At 46.1% G+C, this 17,500-nt stretch overlaps 1 protein-coding gene across 8 annotated transcripts in view; it reads right to left on the bottom strand.

Annotated features, from left to right (window-relative positions):
* The window catches only part of lrch1 (leucine-rich repeats and calponin homology (CH) domain containing 1), a 55,906-nt gene that overhangs the window by 24,626 nt on the left and 13,780 nt on the right, over positions 1 to 17,500 (bottom strand). For 7 of the 8 annotated variants that reach the window (XM_027291292.1, XM_027291294.1, XM_027291289.1 and 4 more), the window contains exons 2-6: positions 11,120 to 11,264; positions 8,736 to 8,862; positions 8,037 to 8,142; positions 2,938 to 3,074; positions 1,442 to 1,572 (exon numbers count right to left, since the gene is read on the bottom strand). In XM_027291292.1, coding sequence (XP_027147093.1) covers positions 1,442 to 1,572; positions 2,938 to 3,074; positions 8,037 to 8,142; positions 8,736 to 8,862; positions 11,120 to 11,264 — 646 coding nt within the window. Of the gene's footprint in view, positions 1 to 1,441; positions 1,573 to 2,937; positions 3,075 to 8,036; positions 8,143 to 8,735; positions 8,863 to 8,978; positions 9,463 to 11,119; positions 11,265 to 17,500 lie in introns of those variants that run through there. The other variant, XM_027291295.1, reaches the window with a different exon arrangement.

Consider the following 17,500-nt stretch of genomic DNA (forward strand, 5'->3'; position numbering starts at 1 on the left):
TTTCACAACATTTCCCTCCTTCCCTCGTGTCCTTGTCCCCCCCCTCAGTCAACAGGCCTCATGTCTCAGTCTGGTGTTGTTGTGATGTCTCAAAGTTCACATCCAGCCCAAACAGGTCCAAAGTGTTTGTGCTCAGATGGTTTTATGGTAAACCCAGAATGTTTCAGTCTACAGCTGTTACGTGTCCGTCAAACCAGACTAAGTCTGTGTTACTGCAGTTTGACATAACTTTGCAGTGAACGTCTCTGACCCGGCTCCGCTCGGCTCCGCTCGGCTCGCTTTCAGCTGACTGATGGAGAAACTGAGGAAGCTTCAGTCACACACATCCAAACACACCAAACTAAATAAACAGCTTCGATGTGATGTCACACGCCGGAGGAGCCGACAGCGCCGTGAGCAACACGGGTGGTACAATCGTGTCTCCATGGCAACAGATGGTGGTTTTGATTTGACATTATAGCCGGTGTAGGCTCATGTGTAAGTTTAAGGCTGTGCATTTTGGAAGTGGTTGTTTAGATTTAGCTGTATTTTGCTACATACTACAATACCCATAATCCTCATTCACTGCAGACATGCAGAGGAACACAGAGCAACAAATGAGAGCTGGGGCTAATTCAGGACTTGAAAACAAAAAAGCAAAGATGCAGTGAGCAAGAACCTGAGAGCGACCCGCTTCAATCAAACATGTTGGGAAGGAAGGACACACGAGGACACACGAGGACACACGAGGACACACGAGGACACACAAGGACACACGAGGACACACGAGGACACCCGAGGTCACACGAGGACACCCGAGGTCACTCGAGGACACTCGAGGACACACGAGGACAAGAACACCAGTACTGAAGTCTGTCACGGTATGATCGTGTCCTCAAAACAAACCCTGATGAGTTTTGGCACCGAGCCTTCGTCAGGAGTCAAAAACAATGTTTTATATTTAGCTCCAGCTCATTGTAAGCAGTGAAATGCATCTTGGGAGTTGGAGTTTTAAAATGAATAGTTTGACATTTCTCAGAGATCTGTTTCTTCTTTTTAGTTCGATGACGAGATCGACGCCTGGCTCATGTAACAGAATCCTCCCACGCTCGCTAATTAACATTTCACATCTCGTTTGTTTAATCTGTGCACAAAGGGGAAAGTTATGTTATGTTATGGACAATTCATGGCTCAGAGCAGTTGCCAGGCAACCAGTGGAGTTACTGGTCCCAGCCAAGAAGCAGTCTGACAGTCATCTTACATTGTCTACTCTAATACATCAACGCTGTGTGATAATAAATAACCTGAGTCTGTGTTCACCGTCAGAATATTGACCCATGAGGTAACTTCTATGTCAGACCTGTATTCCACATTGATACTACAGTCGTATGAACCTTCAGGTAGAGAGGAAGGAGATGTCGCCTTCCTGCAGGGTGATATTTACATCGCCACGGTAACTGACCTTCCGGTGGTGGGTCGTGAAAGGCTGAGCCGCTCCATGACGGGCAGGTAGAGCGAGTCGGGCATCTTCTCACTGCGACACGCCTCGATGCTCAGATACTTGAATATGTGAACTCTGCCCTTTATACAGATCTGAAAGAAGGGAAGAAGAGATTCAGGTCACTGCTGAGATGAAACTATGATGCAGAGTATCATCGAAATCTCATCAGGTGTGTTGTGATCAAGGGGAAACCTCCACAGCCAAAAACTGCAGATCCTCAAACGTCCACTTGAGTCTCCATAAGTCCCTATGTGAGCAGCACAGCGTGATCACTCTCACCTGCTGCACCTGCCTCGGCTCCACTGATGAATCCATCAATCATATTTTTAAGACTCTTCAGGAACCAGAGGCTGACGTCACGGGCACGACGTCTATATTGACACGGTCTGTGGTCGTTGCTGTGATGCTGCAGTTATCGCGGGTAAAACTTTAATCCAGCATCAGCAAGTCAATCAAAAGTTGTCACGGATCATGATCAGTGCCTGCTATCATGTCATATTGATATCTATTAGTCTCCTTGTAATTAACTTCATAGAGCTGTGACAGGTGTTTAATTAAGAGGACTCCTTAATTAACTTAATGCGTGGCTGCAGCCAATTAAACTGGAGTTTATTTATTAGGTGAAGAACTGTGAACTGTGGCCGCCAATCAGACGCTCAGACGGGTCGGTCACAGCTTCACAGTCGGCCTGAAATGTCTCTAAATCCAAAGTGTCGTGTTCTGACTTTGTTTATTTCATGAAGCAGCTTCTGAATCGGAGTCTGAGTGAAGAAGAAGTTTCATTTGGTTTGAGACGACGAGCAGCTTTCTGAGCATCGAGGCTGAGACATACTGCACTCAGTGATTAATAATATGAAGAGCTCTGTTATCTGTCTGTTCCTTATCAAGCCTGTCTGTGTCCACTCTGCATGCAGTCTATAATCTGTGTTCAAACACTGACTGGCCTGCCTCTCTTCATGATGGCTCCGTCCGTCCTTCAGGGTGTAACTGAGAGAGGCTTTTAGTGAGGCTTATACCTCTCTAGAGGAAATCCATAACAGCCAGCAGATCTCTACACTGTAATGTAATCTGGTACCTCTCCTGAGGTTTCAAACACTGATGGATTCTAATGAGTATATGATAATGAATATCTGCTCATGAGCTTCCTTGGTTGTCTGGGAACGCCTCAGGTTCCTCCAGGAGGAGCTGGGATGTGTTGCTGAGGAGAAGAAGGAGGTCTGGAGCACCCTGCTACACCTGCTACGACCGGACCCCGGATAAGAGGAAGGAGATGGATGGAGTCAGTGATTCTGGCTTAACTTTGACTCCAGTGTCAGACTTCTCCTTCCCCGACGTGACTTTTGGTGACCGCCTTTATCCGCCTGGTGGCGGCTGTGACGTCCTGATTGATTTCAGATGTTAGCACGTCTAGTCGTGTGTGTGTGTGTGTGTGTGTGTGTGTGTGTGTGTGTGTGTACCTGTGCTGGTGGACTCTGCAGTGGGTTGTTTTCTAGCTGGAGGGACTGGAGCTGTTTCATCTTCCTGTAGCACACCGGGATCGTGGACACCTTGTTACAGGAGAAGTCAAACTTCACCAGAGGAAGCTCAGCCAGGTCTGCAGGAAGAACACACACACACACACACACACACACACACGCATAAAAATCTGTTAGTTAAACATGTTTGGTTTGTGAGTAAGGGGGTCGTATTATATTTGAGGACTAGACACCACAACTGCAATAATGAAATGAGTTGTTTGTAGTGAGTCTTTCAGAAAAGTAAAAGTCCGGTGTAACCTGTGTGTGTGTGTGTGTGTGTGTGTGTGATGTGTGTCTGTTTTATTGTGTGTTTTCACTGTGCACCAGAGCTGCACATCAGCCTCCACGGCTCCACAAACTACATGTGAGCTAAAAGTCCTGCTGCTGATTTTGCAAATCTACAGTGGACTACACACACACACACACACACACACACACACACACACACACACGCACACGCGCGGCTCAAACCGCCGACATGTTTCCCAGCGCTCAGAACAATGCAGCTGTTGTTGTTTCCAGAGGTTTGTAATCGTTAGCAGACGAGCTTCTCTTCATGTGAGCGTCACCCCTCATTAGAACTAAAATAGCTCCACAGAATCACCTCAGCAGAAGATGTTCAACACTCAGCCTGATCAGCGCTACAGTCAACAGACATGCATGTTGACAGCCTCGTACTGAAGACTGCACAGTAGTAATAAACGTGTCATGGCTGTGGAAGTTTTGCTGAACACTGGGACATTCAAACCAGGAGCTGTGAAAAACATGGATGCAGCATCAAGAAACAAACACCTGAACTTCACCAACAGTGACCTCAGGCTGCACGACAGGGAACGACCATCTCAAGAGACCGTTTAAAGAAATAATTTCATAGGCCGCCCAAGGTTATCGACTCGGGCTGTAGCGATGGCATTAGTAAAGGTTTAATTCCACCGGGCACGCCGTGGAGTTACAGTCAATGTTTCAAACCGCCCTTGAAGTGCCGTGGTTCATTTCAGAAGAGACTCTCAGCTCGAGCTGACAGGAAGTCAAAGACAGAGAATCCGGTCGAATTTCAAAATAAAACACACTGTGCAAACTTCAGATCATAAAAAAAAAAAAAAACAGTTAGCAGAAAAATTTAACGAAGAAGTCTGGAGGGAAAAAAACTCTTCTGAAACATTCCTGACACTGTTTCAAGCCAAACTATGAAAAGCTCTCAGATATTCAATCACCAGTGTGTTAGACAGCGACTGATTCAGCACGAGGATGGTTTACTACAGAGCTGCTGACTCACTCAGCAGAAAACGCTTTACCTATTAAAATCCAGAATGCAGCAGAGAAAGAGAGAGCTGACCCTCGTAAACTCTGCGAGCTCTCCGCTCTTTGCCAAAAACGTTAAAAATAACCCTCTGTGGAGAGAACCACAGTGACCCAGAGAAGCTGGGCGGAGAGAAACCACCGACACATGGGACAAACAGTCAGAGGCAGCACGCTTTTCCACAGCAAAGTCCTGTTTTCATTACAAAGTTTTGCCGGTTTTGAGTGAATCTCCAACATTTTGTGCAAAAATAGTTGAGCAGTAGCTCGTGTAGTGTGTTTGTACGAGTTATTCTGACACATTTGTACAAGGAGGAGGTTTGTAACAGTGAGTGACAGCAGGACGTGGATCTAACTCACATATATAATCATGAGAATCCACTGTGACTGCCGGGATCCAAAGCTGACTGCAGCTACAGCGAGGCAGCACCTAAACGAGACGATACGATTCAGATGAAATGATTCATTTGAAAAGTAAGTGGAGGCTGGGTGCAGGTTTTCTGTCCTTCGACCACATTGTGTTTTTCATTCCTGGTTGTTTCAGGCACTCTATAAATAAACTCCACTGTTCTGTGTGTGTGTGTGTGAGTGTTGACACGATTCCTTCAGCGTTCAGACGAACACTCAGACAAACAGTGCAGACTGATGTGTGGGTTCAGGAAGTCGTATCCTGCAGACTGCCAAAGACGCGTCGCTGAAGAGTCCATCGATCCTGACAGAGTCATCGTTACAGACTCGTCCTCATATTAAAAACCCGTCTGCAGGTGGTAATAATGTCAGCCGAGCAGCCGTGATGGAAGGAGTTACTCAATAAAAATATCTCCTTGTTGATTTTTGAGCTCATCACTGATTTTGTGCTTTGACAGCTGACATGGCCACGTCCATTAACACCCTGAGTCAGCAGTCTGCAGCTATAAAGGGAAGATAAGTGCTACCCGGGCCTGACAAAGAATTTATGGATGCACCTCATGAAAGCGATGTGTGAATTCCACACACTAGCAGGTAAACAGTTTGCACGTTCAGGTGAATGTGAATGGCTGTTTGTCTCTGTGCCCTGTGAAGAACTGGAGACTTGTCCAGGATGTACCGCGCCCTCACCCCAAGTCAGCTGGGATTGGCTCCAGCCCCACCATGGCCCTGATGAGGAAGCGTTTACAGAAGTTGGATGGATGGACTAGGTAACCATCTCATCTGGAGAGCAGGTTGTTAACCTCAGAAACCTCAACGTACCAATCAAACCTGAAGAGTTTGAATCACGATTCATCCTGTCAGCTGAAGGTAAACGCAGACCGAGCGATGCAAACAGTAATCATGTTAGTGGCTTATCAAGTGACTCGGTAACGAACTGAGGAATGAACCGGCATATTAACTTTTAGAAGATTCACTGGAACAAAGTGTGACTGTGTAAATGTGAACAATCCAAACAAACTGGAGTCCAGAGAGAAAGCGGCTCGTGTGTTTTGTGCTACCATTGTTGTAACCAAAGCATCCTGCTGCCACGGTGATGATTCTGGCTTCCAGAAGTGTTTTTCCATCACGTCGTCTGCAGCTCTGATCTTCAGATGGGAGTTTGACTCTAACATTAGATCCTGCCACCCTGAGCTTGGCCGAACTTTGAGAAACACTGAAGCGGTCGTGGTGGTCTTATCTCAGGGGGCTCTCTGGAGCAGCAGTGAAGTCTGCACAAGTTCAACAGTTTAATTCAAAAACAACATCCCCCCCTTTCACAGGCTGACATCCAGTCTGCTCGCTCCAACCCTCTCTCTGTTGCTGTGGTATCAAGCTGCTGAGCCAGATCAAAGCTCATCAATCAATCCCGGAGGGGGTCGTAACAGAGAGGGACAAGCGTGTGTCAACTTTGGGAGAAGACCGCAGTGAATTTAAACAGAACGGACGGAGAAAACTGAATAAACCATCCAGAAAACGGTCTGCAGTCATTCTTCATTCAGATCGAATATCAACAGACGACTTGAATCTATGTCCTCGAGTCTGTTTATAAGAGACCCACCACCATGTTGGCCGAGGGACAGCAAAGAAACAGCCTGCTGCCTCTTTCAGAGGCAACGAAAAGGTTTTAATGTCTGCGCAGTGTTCGGTTTTTCATCTGCTTAAAGGAGAAGAAGAAGAAGTGCAGGGTCACGTATCAGAGTCGGCGTATTACTGACACCAGACTGGTGAAGTTAGAAATAATTCTGCTCAGCGTGCACAGCAGCGTAATGAATCATCCCTCAGAAAAACACAGCTGTAACTCTCCAAATATGTGAGGGAGTAAAGATAACGTGAGTGTGCAGACAAGGTTCTGGAAAAATACTTGCTGTTTATCACTGAGGATCAGGCCATCAAGACGAAACTGAAGAAAGAAACAATTCACTCGTGTGATCGCGTCGGGCTGCTGGCTTCGTTTGCTCTGACTCTCTGTTGTTTCCCGTCAAAGCGGCTCCTGAAGCCAAAAAAGCCGCAGCAAAGAAATGACCAGGTTGAAGTGAAGCTAATGTGAAAACGCCAAAAAAAAAAACTGCAGTTCCTCTAACGTCCACCTGAGGCTGGCTCCAGAAGTGAGTCAGTCTCCATAAGTCCCCATGTTAGACAGCAGAAATAAACATGTTTACAGCCTGGTACAAAAAACAGTTTTGGTCTCTGTAGCTAATTTCCCCGTTCATGACAACTGTACTGAGGGTGAATTTATATACAACTCACCTGTTCACATTATATTAAGGCTTAAAGGTATGCAGGATTAAGAGCGGGGACGCTTTGATTGACCCGCTTCAGCTCCACTGATGATCCACGACACACAATTACAACTCTAAAGTGCCTTCTTACTAAGAGTTACTGACTGTTTTAATAATTTAACCAGCTGCAAAGAATGATCTGATTAACAGGATATGAATTAGCAACTCTTTTGACAATGAATCAATAAATCTGACTCATTTTATAAACAGAATGACAAATAATTGGCTGATAAATCGATCATGAAAATTTAATTATGTTTCATCTTAAAAATCTTTCAATCACACGGAAAAAGCTACTTTTTTCAGCTGCCCACCGGTCATACTACAAATCCCACAATGCACTGCAACAGCCACCACACAGGTCAAGATACCGTCATTGGCCTGTGCACAAACTAATCAGCTGATGAACGCACGGCGACATTAAAGCTCCGACATGAGCGCGGCTCTCTGCAGCAGTCGGTCAGTCAGACTGGGTGGTGTCTCCACGGTGTTGTGGCTGTCGCTCTGTGTCACTGACTTATTTCAGACCTCTGGGGATTGGAGGTTGTTCCTCGGTCAAACTGAGGGTTAAGTGTATTTTTGGTGGACTGGGATGGGTGTGGCAGCGCACACAGATGACTGTGGTTTTCAAACGCTCCTCCCCGTCTTCCATGTCGAAGGGATTGTTGCATTTCTGTGTTTAATTACAAATCAGATGCGAGCCACACTTGACTGTTCAATGACAGGCAGCGAGACACGAGCACAACCTCCATCTGTCAGATGTAACAGCGAGATTAACTGGAAACTATAAACAGAAGTGATAAAGAGAAGCGACATGAAACTTTACACTCCAACCTACTGACAACATGAACTGCCTGTGCTGTTCACGATCACAGTCTGTTTTACACATGAAAAGGACAAAAAGGGTCACTAGAGATAAATTTAAATAAAATTTTTAAAAATATTCCTGAAATGCAATTTATACGCTGCCAGAACAGTCTGAAGTTACGCTCTCTCGTTCCATGAACTCACCTTCTGGAAGGACGCAGAGAAGATTTCGGCGTACGTTTAACTCTCGCAGAGCTTTGAGTCTGCCGATGTGTCGAGGAAGAGCCGTGATCTCGTTGCAGCTGATGTCCTGCAAAGGACAAAAAAAAAAAAAGTGTCAGAACTTTATTTTAAATATGTGAAATAGTGAAAATGACATTTAAAATTCAGGAGATTAAACACAACCAATCTGATCTTTATATCAGAGATTATCAGAGAGCAACAGTGTGGCGAGTTTGACGGATCCACCTCCAGGCAAACACAGCGACCTGCAGCCGAGAAGCTGATCCAGATTTTGGACAAACGCAGTCAGACACTCAGACCGGTCAGCCTGACCTGAACTCTGATACTCCACCTGTTCTGACTGTGTTTCATTCATGAAGCAGCTCCTAAATCTGAGAGAAGTTTGATTTGGTTTGTGGTCGATGATCGCAGAGACATGGGCAGTGAGTGAGAGTGAGCGAGCGCCGCCACACCTGTCTGAATGTAGCTGTAGCCTGATTTCCTGTTGTCTGTGTGTGCGCTTCCTGTTAATTGTTCATTGATGAGGCGAAGTTCCCCGTACGTGTGAATGTTGGCTCCTGCCTCCCCAAAGGATCAGTGGTTATAGATGATGGATGGATGTACCCTTCACCCCACACAGGCGGTGCTACAGTAACACAGTGACAGTACAAACAGTCTTACCAGCTCCATGAGGCCGTGCAGCTGTCCGATGGTCTCCGGCAGGCTCACCAGCTTGTTGTTGCTGGCGTTGAGGACTCTCAGAGGTAAACCGCACAGACAGGCCGGCAGAGAGCCCAGCTGGTTACGACTGCAACACAAACACACACACGTCACTCATTCATGTGGAGGAATAAGGTCTTCATGTGACAAACTCTGTGTTCAAGTCTTTGTTATAACACAGGCCAGCTGCACGTGCTGCCATACCTCCAACAAACACGAGGGATCGGGAAAGAATCACGCTTTACATGTCAGAGCGAAGTCTGAGGTGGAATACTGAACACAAGCATGATAAATACTAGAGACTTGTACTGCTGTGTATTACGGGAGTTTGTCAGATGTCTGTGACCGGTGTCCTGAAATAAAGTGAAGCATTTTCCTGTTGACTCATATAAACACCACCACGATACTTCCTCCACGAGCCACGCACTTCTGCTTTAAGTGAAGACGACTGGGAGTGTCAGCGAGCGCCGCAGAATATCTGCAACCTGCAAGAACGTCTGATCCTAACATCGGCCTCCGTCACTTCTCTATTTGGAATCGGTCAAACTGCTCCGTCCAGGCTCCACCTCCGCTTTCTTCCTGCTGTGCAAAAACACCGGCAGAGGCAGCTCAGCACTTCCTTAAACTTCACTGAACGTCACTTTAAAGTTTCACAAAACCACGTTCAGCACAAGATGGTGAAAGCCCCTCTGACTCCGCGGTGAGAGCAGCATTCAGGAGACATATAAGGGAGTTTATCCAGCTGTTCACACACACACACACACACACACACACACTCTGTCCTGTCAGAACAGGAAGGCCTTCCTCTGCAGGAATAATGCAGCGTTATTTTTAGTCTTACAGTCAAACAGCTCATGGTTCATGTCTCGTGTGTAAAGACATTCATCGGTTGTTGCTCCGCGGCTGGTTTCAGTTTGAAATGTTTTTTTGTCTTTATTTGTTCAACCACAAATATCGACCTCATGGTGGCGCTACAGAGAAGTCAGCAGGAGTCATCCTCTGCCCCCCACAGAGCCGTACATGACCGACCAACAAACAAATGTTTTTGAATCAAATCATCTGTCGTCAGGCAGATTTTCCACTTACAGGTCAGAACAGTGCAAACATGTTTACGTGGCTTCATGAACAGTGAGTCAATAAAAACAAAGTGCATTATATAATTCAGGTGATTGAAGTTTCTCTCCTCGTCCTCGTCATGTTTGTCATAGTTCATCTCAAAGAAAAATTACTTATTAACATTATTAACTTGAAGACACATCGCTGAGGTTGTGTCGGCTGATCACGAGGTGTTTGAGGTACTGTGCTGCATTATTACTCATGTTACACTCCCACATACGACGAGGGTCAGGTGTGTGTGTGTGTGTGTCTGTGTGTGTGTGTGTGTGTGTGTGTTTCTGAGTTAACACACAGTCCAGTGAACACAAGCTGTGTGTGCTGTCACTTGGCAAGCTTTGCAGTTCACGACACAAACACACAGGCAATGTCCGCAACAACACACACACACACACACATACAAACACACACACACACACACACACACACACACACACACACACGCACACAGACACACACACACAAACACACACAGACACACACACACACACAGACACACACCACACACAGGCACACACAGACACACAGACACACACAAACACACAGCCAATGTCCGCAACAACACACACACACAAACACAAACACACAAACACACAGCCAATGTCCGCAACAACAACACACACACACACACACACACACACAAACACAAACACACAAAAACACACAGACACTACACACAGACACACACAGACGCTACACACACACACAGACACACACAGACACACAAACACACAGCCAATGTCCGCAACAACACACACACACACACACACACACACACAAACACAAACACACAAACACACACAGACACATACAGACGCTACACACACACACAAACACACACAAACACACACAGACGCTACACACACACACACACACACACACACACACACACCTGCAATGAGTCACATGCTGCGACGCGCTGAGACCATAAGCCGACACACAATAACACCGTTTTATTTTTGCTTCGCCACTCTGATTCAGTCTGATGTTTGTGTGGGGGCACACACACACACACACACACACACACAGGATACACACTTCACAGCTAAAACAACAACATGGCACTGAGTCAGTGACTTCATCAAATGAAAACAAAAATTCTGGTTCATTCCAACTTGAGTCTTATTTTGAAAGATTTGTCCACATTTCCTGTTAGTTATAAAAACACTTCATCATACCCACAATGCATCAGCATCTTGATATCGTGTGTGTGTGTATGTGTGTGTGTGTACCTGAGATTTAAGGAGGTGAGTGACTGCAGGCTGATGATGCTGTCCGGGATGGTCCTGATGCAGTTGTGATACAGATTTAGCGTCTCCAAGGCAACCAGGTGGCAGACCTCTGAGGGGACGTCAGCCAGTCTGTTCTTAGACAGGTCTGCAGAGAGAGAGAGGGGAAAGTAATCAGATTACAAATGTACTGCTTGAGTAGAACCCGTTGTCTTTAAGATAAAGACGTCCTCAGATCAGATTTCATCAGTGAACCAACAAACAGCAGCAGAGCCTGACGGTGTTTTCACGCTCGGCAGCAGAGCGTCACACTCAGGGAAGAGGGGGGGGGGGGTCAGCTGCTCAAGGCCAGGACTCGTGACATCACATCCTGCTGTAGCCTCGCCAAACAACAATATCCACTTTAGCTATCAGCTGCAGCCAAATAAGGCAGAGAAATCTCAAATGCCAATTACTCCACATTGTTCTCGAGAGGCTGAACTTTTGTTTTGTTAACGAGAACAGACCAAGAGTTCATTTCCTCTGGCAGAGACCATCACGGAAACCTTCTGCACTGATACTGAGCACACTGTGAGCGGCGCTTCAGCGTCACAGCGCTCAAACGTGGACGTTCAGCAGTCGCTGCTGCGCCTGAGCATCGACGCCGCACGCAGCGTTGCATCACGGGTCACGCGGTCACAGGAAGTGCTATTTTAAACAGTGCGGTAAAGAAACAAAGAGCCAGTCAGCCCCGCTTTCATCCTCCGAAACAAACAGCAGCAGTCTGACTCAACGACCGGCTGCAAACACACAGTTACTGGCAGTGTGTGTGTGTCTTTAACGTCTAAAATAAGACGGTAGGAATCGTTATGTCTTCGATGCAATGACCTGAACACACACACACTTTGAGGATCAGTCAATCAGACAATCATGTGAGGTGACACACACACATTCCCTCAGGCCACATAGGGACATGGCAAAGACTGAGACTCTAATGTTAACCTAACGCTTCCTGTAACCACTGACCTCAAAAATACGTTTTTTGGCCAAATATGGGAACATAGATTTTGTCCTAATGGGACAACCTGTCCCCAGTTAACGTCTGTTTCGTCTGAAATGTAACCCTGAAACCACGGCCGAGGGAGAAACACGTTTAGGCCAAAAGAAAAGAAATGGACATTATGGTGTCTGCATGTGTGGTTCCCACCGAGAAGCATGGAGGACACTTAACCAGCTGAGCTGAGCTTAGTGGGACCATCGTTTGCTTTTCAACAGGACAATGACCTCAAACACACAGGAGAGTGTGGAGTGCTGCGTCAATAAGGCTGCCACAAACGATTATTTTAATAGTCGACTAATCAACGATTATTTTTTCGATTAGTCGAATAATCGGATCACGCGTAAATTCACTGTCCCAGAAAGGGGCAGGTGGGCGGGCGCTGTAAAACTCGTGGACGGAGCCGTGAGCCACCTTCCCCCCCAGAGTCTTTCCATGCCGACCCAGAGCTGCTCCGGAGGGAAATGCACCTGGCGGAGGCCAGCCAGCGCCGGGAAGAGGTCCCACGAGGGGATCCTCCCGCACCGTGCAGCCATCCCTGACCCGCCGAGTTGAATCCCCCGGGCAGACTGCGCGGAAGTTGCGGAAAAATCACAGTGATTGGTTAAAACTGCAACACCGCCCTGAATTCACGGGGATTCACTGAAGTTATATTGAAGTTGCAAATCGCAACATCGTGAATTCCTGGAGGGTCTGTGTTATGGTATCATTCACGGTACAGTCAGGCCTGACGCCGATTACCACTACTGCGCATGTGCGCAGGTGTGTGTGTGTGTGTGTGTGTGTGTGTGACAGAAAGGCAGACGTTTCGAGAGAAAATCAAAGTTTAAAAAAAACAAAAATGATGCGTCGACAACTAATTTAGTAGTCGACGCATCGTTTTTGTTCGTCGACATAATCGTGACTAATCGTGGCAGCCCTATGCGTCACATGACCTGGCCTCCACAATCACAACCTGACTTAATATATGTTTAAGTGTGTACATATACTTTAATGTTCAGGTCCTCGTCCTACATCTTTAAACCACTTAGAGAAATGTAAAACTGACAGATGTTTTAAAAAGTTAACACAGGAAGCAGCCACACATTTAGGTGTGAACGAATGGACCAGTTCTCACAGTATGGTTATATAGATGTATGCATTTATTTAGAGGTAACTGCTGCTGACTGACTGGCTGTCATTATGATGTGACTGCTGTGTAATGTTTCATGTTAATTTTACATGCATGCACAAACATGCTTCAGCCCCGACAAAATAACAGACACTTAAACTTCAGCCCCGGGTATGCTGAGGGTGTGTCGTTGTGGTGTAACAGCTTTCACAGATAGGGAACAGAAGCTAACCGGTTACACACACAGAAAAACACGTCAAACTAAACTCAAATGTTCCCTGAAAACAGAAAATCTCAGTGTGTTTGGGATTCAAACCAGCGAACGACCAGCTCCTCTGACCTTTTCTTCCATAAGTCACCTTTAAATCAGCTCTGATGTTTCAGAGGACACGAGCTGAGTTAGTGTGGAAGCTTAAAGGCAAATTCCCTTCAGTCAACTTGTTCCGACACGCAGCGGCGATAAAAACTAAAGCCGGCGGTGAAAGTTTCTCTGTGTGCTGCTGATAAAGAATTCATCCTCGACTGCTGGTGGCGTCAACAGTGAGCCTTCGTGTTTACATTGTTGTATTATACTGTACCATACACACACACACACACACACACACACACACACTCGTATGTTTTAGACAAACTTCTTTAGAGCTCAGCACGGTAACTAAGTAACTTGTAGCAGATTAATAAATTTGATTGTTTTTCCGATGCGCCTCCCAGCTAATCTAAACGTTGGCAAAGACCTGTCAGTCAAAGCGTCCATGCTCCTTACCCTGCATAACTTTAAGCCTTAATATAATGTGAACAGGTGAGTTGTATATAAATTCACCCTCAGTACAGTTGTCATGAACGGGGAAATTAGCTACAGAGACCAAAACTGTTTTTTGTACCAGGCTGTAAACATGTTTATTTCTGCTGTGAAGTTGGACATTTGGACATGGGGACTTATGGAGACTGACTCACTTCTGGAGCCAGCCTCAAGTGGACGTTAGAGGAACTGCAGGGTTTTTTTTTCAGTACAGAGATTACTGCTTGGTAAAGACAGTGATTTGTACAGGTGTAAATAATGTACAATATAATTGTGTAATATATTTGTTCAGGACCACAGGTGAGGGTTGGAACGTAGATGTGACAGCTGTGTGCTTTAACTTAATATGTTATATTCTTATTTAGTAAACATTTATATTATAACCAGGTCCTCGTGTTATACTCACTTACATGCGAGACACATGCGAGTGTGGACTCTGCGTCTATAATCCTGAAATGAAATATATTCCCACTCTCCATCATTACCTCAGTCCTGTCCTTGTCGTCTCTCTTTTCAAACTTTTCATTAACCATTTCCAGTTGTTACAACTTTGCTGTTTCAGCTGCGGTTCAGCTACTGGCAACGAACCCGCCACTTCCTGCACAGAAGTTTCACATTAAAAGCCTTGCAGCAGTTCAAAGGGCATAATTTTGAAACATCTGGAGGAAGTGTTGTTTCACCGACAGTAGCTGCACAGTGGTTCGAAAAGTAGAGAGTGGAACAGAGGCTGGAAGAAACCAGTTCAAGTTAATTTACCGGATCCACAGGAAACAGGAATTATAGTAACTGTGGTGTTAGTTGTACGAGGGTGTGACACTGAAAATGAGACGAAGTGTTTCCATGACAGCGGGTATAAAATGAAAGGTTACGTTAACGGTACTTCATGAAGCGCCTGAAGACGACGTGAGAGCGGCGACATAAACCGTGCGACCTCACATTGTTGTACAAAGACTCGTACTGTACAAACACTCAGACACGGAGCAGGAATGTGGAGGCTGAGCAGCTGAGACACAAGAATGTTTCCTGCCCACTCATTAACACAGAGCTCTAACAACGCTGCAGCGGGACGGCGAGGAGGGAGGGAGGCAGGTCGAGGAAGGAAGGAAGGAAGGAAGGGAGGAAGGGAAAGGAAATGAAAGATTAAGTTCACATTAAAACAATGAGTTTAAGTTTAGACACTATGAATTTCATCAAAAAACTGTGTCCTATCGATGAGATGCAAACATTTAAAGGTCCAGTGTGTAGGGTTTATGTCACCGCTCACACGTCTCTCCCTCTCCTTACAAACATGCAGGAAAAACTCAAAAAGCAAAAACTCCAAATCTAGATCAGTGTTGGTCTGTCGGTTCAACATGAAGGAGGACCCGCTCTGTCTGATAATTATCCGTGATGTCACCCACAGTGCTGTTGTGAAGCTCTGTGGTCCAATCAGCAACGTCATACGTGGGAAAAACAAATTCCTGCTCATCTTAAACAGATATGAATGCAAATAACTTTCAAAATAAAAGCTTATAAAAAGCCAAGTGGCTAAACTGTCATCAGACGACAGCCAATGAGTTCAGAGATTGTGTTCTGGCCCGGACTGACTGACTTCCTATAAAGGAAATGGGACGTTACTCCTGCCGGGCCTGTCAGGTCAGGTAGGAGCACCTCTGTACCTCTGCCCATCTATACCACACATTCCTCATCATTAAAGATCCCAACATCTGGATCCTTTGTCCCTGCTGCAATCAGGAAGAAAGCTCCGGATACACCAGAGGCTCAGGAAGACCACTAGGATCCTAAATGAAGACCCTCCCTAAGACCGCACCTTTAAACGCTTTTCTCACTTCCTGCCTATAACCTCTAGATTCCTGAACTCTCCTCTAGTTTCCAGATTTATTGTATAATAGGGAGCTTTAATCAAATCACAGCTCGGGGTCTGTCTGACCGGGATGTGAGGACTCTGATGATACAGGGTGTTTTTTCATCATTGTTTGTTACGAGGCGTTCAGGCGGCCCCGCCACAGCGAAACACTCGCCGTTCCACAGGAAGCGCTGGTTTACCACCTCGACCGACGATTTCCTGCAGTAAACCCAGACATGAACCAAGCGCTCCCTGCAGCACACTCACATTTCTCTGTGTGGGGAAACTGACTCTCGACTCTGACCTCCGGCCCTCGTGGAGCAAGTCAAATAGTTCTGGTGGCAGATGACGATGACGCTGTGACATCTGAACGCAGAGAGCAGATGTGGAGTCGGGCTGCACAGGGATGTCGAGCAGGGTGGATGTGTGGAGGCTTTCTTGGCAGCGTCTCCACCACTTGCTGACTACAAAGGAAACAGCCGGCTCTTAGACGGGTGGGGTCAGTCCAGGATGCTGAGGGTGCCGCTGGGAGAAAACCAAAAACTTGCTGCCTCAGACTCAGTTTGTGCTGATGATGGTGACAATGTGCTGCAGCTGTCAGCGATCAGCTCAGATATCACACCGAAACACGGAGTCACCTCAAACACTTCACCTGACACACGTGACGTGAATCCAGCCGTGGACACGTGACACCTTCTGCACGGATGCAGCGGCGTGTGTGCAAACATGCATGTGTGTGATCCTGTATGCATCAGCGGCTGCACAGAGAAGTGAGGGCGAGTAAGTGTGTGTGTGTGTGTGTGTTTCATGCTTATTATAGGCCTGATAAAAAAGGTGGATTTGTAGATCGTCCCAGAACTGAAGCTTAAAAATCCAAACCAGAACACACGATACCAGAAATCTAAAATCATAAATCATATTATCATGTGTGTGTGTGTGTGGGAGCATCCAACGCTGTGGCAGATGGACGTGGGTCGAGAAATAGGTCACGTAGAATTCCTGTGGGAGGATCCCACACACACACACACACACACACACACACACACACACAAAAGAAATAAAAGGTTTGCTTTAAGTCTGTTTATGGGAGCTGTGATACAGAAAGCAGTAGAGGAAGAAACAGAAGCCATTGCTAGACGTGTTCGTGCACAGGCGGATCACGCCTGCAGATAAATTTAAGATCGATAGACGGAAACTAAAATACAAAAATCTGTTGGAGGGGGCAGAGCAGCTGACAGAAGCACGTCCTACGTCAAACGTAAACAGGAAATAACATTTTATTTCTCTGATTAACCGGTGTCGGCTCGGGGTTCTTCGTCTGCTCATTATGTCACACCATACATAATCTACTTCAACGACACCCGGACAAACTACACTGCTAAAGTTAATTGACAAACTGTTATTATACTATTGTAATGTTTAATGCCAGGACTTTTATTTTGAAGTACTGCAGACACATTCAGCTCTTGTCATCTTTGTGTGTTCATTCTTTCTGTTTGCTCACAAAACAACTTGATGATGTGTCACCGTGTCTGATCTGATAATATCGACGATCCACAGAAATCCAAAACACACAATCCAAAATGGACCAA

The sequence above is a fragment of the Larimichthys crocea genome, chromosome XVIII (assembly GCF_000972845.2).
Source record: "Larimichthys crocea isolate SSNF chromosome XVIII, L_crocea_2.0, whole genome shotgun sequence".
In the NCBI taxonomy this organism is placed as follows: Eukaryota; Metazoa; Chordata; class Actinopteri; family Sciaenidae; genus Larimichthys; species Larimichthys crocea.